At 38.0% G+C, this 6,091-nt stretch overlaps 1 protein-coding gene across 2 annotated transcripts in view; it reads left to right on the top strand.

Annotated features, from left to right (window-relative positions):
• The window catches only part of METTL15 (methyltransferase 15, mitochondrial 12S rRNA N4-cytidine), a 215,740-nt gene extending 210,540 nt beyond the window's left edge, over positions 1 to 5,200 (top strand). For both annotated transcript variants that reach the window (XM_074230411.1, XM_074230412.1), the window contains exon 6: positions 2,688 to 5,200. In XM_074230411.1, coding sequence (XP_074086512.1) covers positions 2,688 to 3,130 — 443 coding nt within the window. In that variant the 3' untranslated portion in view covers positions 3,131 to 5,200. The remainder of the gene's footprint in view (positions 1 to 2,687) is intronic.
• The last annotated feature ends 891 nt before the right edge of the window (positions 5,201 to 6,091 follow it).

The raw sequence follows: 6,091 nt of genomic DNA on the forward strand, positions 1-6,091 counted from the left end.
TTTTTAGTGTAGTTCAGATAGATCCAGTAACTATCATACTATCATAAGTGTTTCACTTTTTTAAGCAGGAATATATATAATATCTATTTTTTATAACATTGGGATGTAAGCACATTGTCTTCCTTAGACTCTTTGAAAGCAGCATCTGGACAGCTATAGTAACACAAAGGATAAGGAGGATCTATATGTATCTAATTCTGCACCAAGATGTTTTGGATTTCTTCTACTTGGTCTCTGTGTTTTGGTATAGTTGATCTGCTAGCTGAATCATGCTGCCAGACTCAGAAAGGGTTTTTTGGAAAGCCTGTCTAAATATGTTCATCTCCTTTTCAAAATCATTTTAAATATCAGATTTTGCGTTTATCGTCAGTTTTGGTTTGAGTGTCATATCTGAAGTCTGCATTAAATGAAGATTTGCAGTGACTTCAGAGCCTTCAGTTTTTGATGGACAATTCAATCAATGGTCTCATCATAACCCAGTTGGCCAGTGTTCAGGGTTCCTGCTAGTCCTTCACAGATAACTCGAGGGATCTCAGGGCACCCTGGCTTGGCATGCTCTTATTTGGCTGCCATGTCCCCCAGCACTTCTATGGCACAGATGAACGGGTTAGGCTTGGAGGGCAGAAGCAGCAACAGCATCACATTCTCTCTGTGGCATTCACCCAAGAAAAACATGTTGAATAGGACATCTTTTCTGTTTGCTTGGCTACACAGGGATCCAGCATGAACAACTAAGACCCACAAGACTGAGCTTTTTTTGCAGTCAGAATCATTTGCAGGTGTTCTTATTACATGTGCAAGTCATTGATTAATCAGGACCTTGATTGACACTGCCAGATGGAATTAGCCATATGCAATCAGTTGTACAGAGAAAATAAGTGCAATTGCCAACAAATTTAAGGGCATAATTACTCAATTTATGGCCACCCTCAATTGCTTTCAGTTGTATTGGGCATAAAATTGTTTATAAGGAGGATAAAAAGCATTGATGCATTTGAAAGGAGGTTTGGATTTGGAATCTATACATTTCTCCAAACTTCAGGTGTTTCCTCTTCCCTCTTATTTAAGAGATTTTTAAAACCTCCTTCTCCCTAGCTATTCAAATAACTTTGTCATCATCAAGATTACTATTTTCATTACTACTCCTACTACCACTGCCACAGCTGCTACCAGTAGTGATTATTTAGTCATATCTGACTCTTTGTTACCATTTGGGATTTTCTTAGCAAAACTTCTAGTTTCCTTCTTCAATTCATTTTACAGATAAGAAAACTGAAGAAACCAGGGCTAAGTGACTTGTCCAGGTGTCTGAGGTCACATTTGAACTCAGGCCAGGCCTGTTGCTCTATCTACCACAGCAATACCTAGCTGCCTACTAGTAGTAATTAATTATTATTACTATTAATAGTAGTCTAGAATCTAGATGATGTAGTAAAACTGGAAGGCTGAGCTTGAAGGATATATCCTCAGACATGTGCTTGCTTTGTGACCCTGGACAAGTCATTTAATGTCCAAGGAGGTGCCTTTTCCCTTAAGTGCTTGAGCATCTGGCAGGAGTTCCCTTTCTGTACCTATGTCCCCCCCTAAATTAAATGACCAAGTTGTAAGGTATTATATTGCTGATTATGTTAAAGATGTACAGATAGAAGACCAAAGGTTTAAGGCCACTGAAAAGGCAAAAGATTTCAAGTTCTCTCTGGGATGTTAAAGCTGATCAGGATTTTATTATAGTAAATTATTACAAATATATAGATTAAACTAGAAAAGCAGCAACCATTTTAAGAATAAGCTGGTGAAGTTTAAGTGAGAGAGGGAGAGAGAGAGAAATAGCCCTGGACATGTGGCATGGGAGCCCATGGTGAATCACCAGGGGGCCTAGCATGAGAGCACATGACCTAGGAAGGAAAGAGTTGTAGACATCCTGCAGGATCAGAAGACAGAATCAAGAAGAGCCCAGAAGGGATGGTGCTTCCTGTTCAAAACCCTTCTGTGGTAGGTTGGGCAAGGGGTGGTGCTTGGGGAGTGGTCTTGCACTTTGGGCCAGGTATCTTCCAATGGCAAGCTACATACTGGTCCTTCCTGACCTGGGGTGCACAACCCCCAAGTTCAATATGTCAAACAATAGGGACCAATGTATATCTCAGGAGCAAACAGCCTTTCACAACAAGATTTTAACAGCATTAAAGCTACATTCATAATTCTCAAAACTCAATGATCCTTCTTCTTCAGACTTTTAGAATGCTGATTTGAACAGATTTAAGACTTGCATTGACTCTTCTGAACTTGGAAATTTAGGGGCAGTATCGGGGAGGGAAGGTAGAGGGAGGAGTTGTGGGCAGAAGAAGGAAATACCTTAAGTTTAAACATTTTAAATATGCATAAACAGGTAAGTGAATTTCACAGAATTAAAGGTAGTCAGAAAATGAGTTTCCAGTAGAGGTAGAAATTTTCACCCCTCTTATTTTTCTAAAGGCAGACTGCACATGTGTGACATTACAAAAGAAAGGAGAAAGATAAAACTTGAAACATGGAAATGGAAGTGGGATGCCCAAATAAAGCACTATTAAGTGCTTTTAAGGGATATAAATTTGTCAAAGAGCTATTAGTTCATAGAATAAAATTTTAATTCAATTCTCCTTCTCTTCTTCCCACCCCTCTCCCCAACCCCTTACCAAATGTATCTCCAGGTGCGTTTCCTACTGCTGCTTTGTATGAAAGGAAAGACTTGCTCCAGAGATCCACCCATATTGCTACCAAGACATTCCAAGCCCTCCGAATATTTGTAAACAATGAGCTGAACGAACTCTATGTGGGCCTGAAGACAGCTCAGAAATTTCTGAGGCCAGGGGGCCGTCTAGTTGCCCTTTCTTTCCATTCACTAGAAGACCGAATTGTCAAAAGATTTTTGCATGGAATAGATGTGACAGAAAAACCTGGTCCAAAAAGGAGACAGAAGATAACCCAAGCCCCAGAACTGTGTTTAAATCACGAATCTGAGGAATCCTTTAGAAGCTCCTCTCCCTTGGAATGGGCAATGATCCACAAGAAGGTGGTGACACCAGAAAGTCAAGAGGTCCAGGACAATCCTCGAGGGCGCTCTGCCAAGCTCCGGGCAGCTATCAAGCTATAAAAACAAAAATATCACTTATCCTTTATCCTTTTTTCCTCCTTTTTATCTGTATCATTTTTAAAAATTAACTTTTGAAAGAGATCAAATAAAGTAAAATGTTAGTGATGTAAGAGAACCCAGAATTTTTTATCACTTTTTGCAGAAAGTAAAACTCAAGGAACATGACAAGATATACGACAAGGAAAACTCAGCACAGGAATGTTGTGTTCCAAGGCTGGTAAATGATTTCATGTTAGTGGGGGGAAAAAAGTCATGTGAGGGTTTGTTGTTTTTTTTAAGGAGTCTAATCAAGAGAATGTTTATTAACTGTAAGTGAATGTAATTTATTTTTTTAGGTTTTTGCAAGGCAATGGGGTTAAGTGGCTTGCCCAAGGCCACACAGCTAGGTAATTATTAAGTGTCTCAGGCTAGGTTTTGAACTCAGGTACTCCTGACTCCAGGGGCAGTGCTCTATCCACTGTACCACCTAGCTGCCCCTATATTTAATACTATATGTTTATACTATAATATACTATATACTATATATATATATATATATACATATACTATATACTATAATATACTATAAATACTATATGATACTTTTCTAAATATGAAGATCCAAACTGTAAGAAATTCTCAATTTAGAATTTCAAATTCTACAGCAGCTTTTTTATGACTCAGTGAATTGATCTTAACTATAAAAGACAACAATTTCTCTCATTGGGAATAAAGAATTATTACACTAGCTTTCTCCAATACAGGTATTAGGCTACTTAACAATCTTCAAGTGTGTCTCATTAAGAAATCACCTTAATACCAACAAATTTCATTGTTGAAATTGCCATTAGTATTTAACAGGGTTTTTATTACCTGCTCCATATAAGGTAAAACTAAAATGGTTATTAAATATTATCACATCAACTAGCATTTATATGATGTACATACTCTGTGCCAGACATTTTATCATTTCTAAAACTCTGTTAGAAATGGCAAGCTACATACTGGTAGCTTTCTAACTCTTAGAAAATTTCACTTTTATAACTGTTAAATTTCCTTCTTATTGAAGGCATTGGGGAGGGAGAGAAAGAATTTAGAACTCAAAATTTTAGCAGTTGTTTCTGTTTAACCCTCCTAGAGTAATCCCAGTTTCATGAATTAGGAAAATAAACATTTCACTAAACCAATACTGAATTATGTTTTTTAACATAAAAGACTTTGTTAAAGTATGATATTGCTTATCTTTTGAATGTTTCATTTCATAACTTGTTGGCATAATTGACTAACTTAAAGACAGGAAGAAAGACTAGATTTAAAGTCCTCCAGGAGGTACCTACTAGCTTTATAACCCTTAATTTCCCTGCCTCAGTTTCCTGAGCTATAAAATGGGTATGATAATAGCACTTACCTCAAGGTAACATACCCAAAGTGCTTTATAATTTTAAACAACTAGATAAATGTTGGCTCTTATAGATTCAAAGAAAATAAACTGAACTTTTTTAATAGTTAAAAAAAGGCTGATTAATAAAATATTCAAATACAAGATATTACTTTCAAACAAGTAACTGGAAGTAGACTCCTTGGGGATGATGATATGGTTGTTTGTCCTTCATTCTCAAAGAAGACCATGACATCAGAGAGGTGATCCACATGAATTGGATTTGAGTGAGGGGGCTATGTCACCAGCCTCCCTTTCTTCTCCAGAACCAGATGGGCCAGTGGATCAGGATGATAAATATGGATCAGATGTCCCCTGACTTGTCCAAGATCATAGAGCTAGTGAGTGTCTGAGGCTGGATTCAAACCCGGGTCCTCCTGACCAGTGCTCTATCCACTGTGCCACTTAATGCCTTCAATAAATGCCTTTAATGAATAGTCAAATTTGAATCACCTTTGTAAACAAAGCTCTAAAAGTGATTTTGAAGGTCCTGGGACTCAGAATTTTGAATAGAAAGAGCCCTCACAAACTATCTGGTCCCATTCATTTCTAAACAATAATCTCTATCCTATATAAGGCCCTTGATCTGCTTAGTGTGAATGTAAATATCTATTATTTCTGTTTAACCCTCTCAGACTTAATTTTTTTATACTGTACAAAAGAGGCCTTTCTTTTGTCTTCTTTGTTTTAAAAGGCCAAGGTCCCCCCCCCCCCCCCCCCCCCCCCCGCCCAGCATCCAGGGCTATCTCTAGTGCCTTGGTCCATATTTGACCAATAGATCCAGATGGCTTTGGAGGAGAAAGTGATGCTGTAGCAGCTGGCTACTTGGATTTGGTTCTGCCTATGAGGAATCATTATTCAGACTCAGGAAAGTAAGGGTGGAAATAAAACAAAAATTTATTTTAAAAGGTTACAAGACATAGGAAAGGCTAGGGAGAGAGTGAGAGAGAGATAAAATAACAGCCAAGTAGTGTTGGTTGGGCCATGATCAGAGAAGACTTGCCACCCTGAACCAGGGTTCAACCCAAGTTTTTATGTCTTGCCTCTCATCCAGAGGGCAAAAGCTGAACTCCCTTCCCCCTATACTGGACCCAGAATTAGGGAGATCAGGATACAAAGTTTACATTAAATAATGAATCAATGGTACATTAAGAATGGAGAGAGTTTCTACCCAAGATTACAATTGTTTCTGTTACAATCATAATTCTGTACTTCAATTTACATCTCCACCCAAATTCTGTTATATTCACAATTCTCCTCATCTTTCCCCTGCATCAAGGGTGGTGATTTTGCACCTTTCCTTCTCCTCCCCCTCACTTAAAATTCAGTTCACTTGCCCTTGATTTCCTTGATGTCATAATCCTTTCTAGAAGAATAAGAATAAGAGAGGGAGTAGGGAGGCAATTTAGCACTGATCTACAGCCCATTCCTACTTGAGAAAACTGTTAGAAAACTTCACCTTTATAACTATGTTAAATTGCCTCCTCCTTGAAGGCATTAGGGAGAGAAGGAAAGAATTTAGAACTCAAAATTTTAAAGAACTA

Source organism: Macrotis lagotis, chromosome 3 (assembly GCF_037893015.1).
Source record: "Macrotis lagotis isolate mMagLag1 chromosome 3, bilby.v1.9.chrom.fasta, whole genome shotgun sequence".
Classification (NCBI taxonomy): domain Eukaryota; kingdom Metazoa; phylum Chordata; class Mammalia; order Peramelemorphia; family Peramelidae; genus Macrotis; species Macrotis lagotis.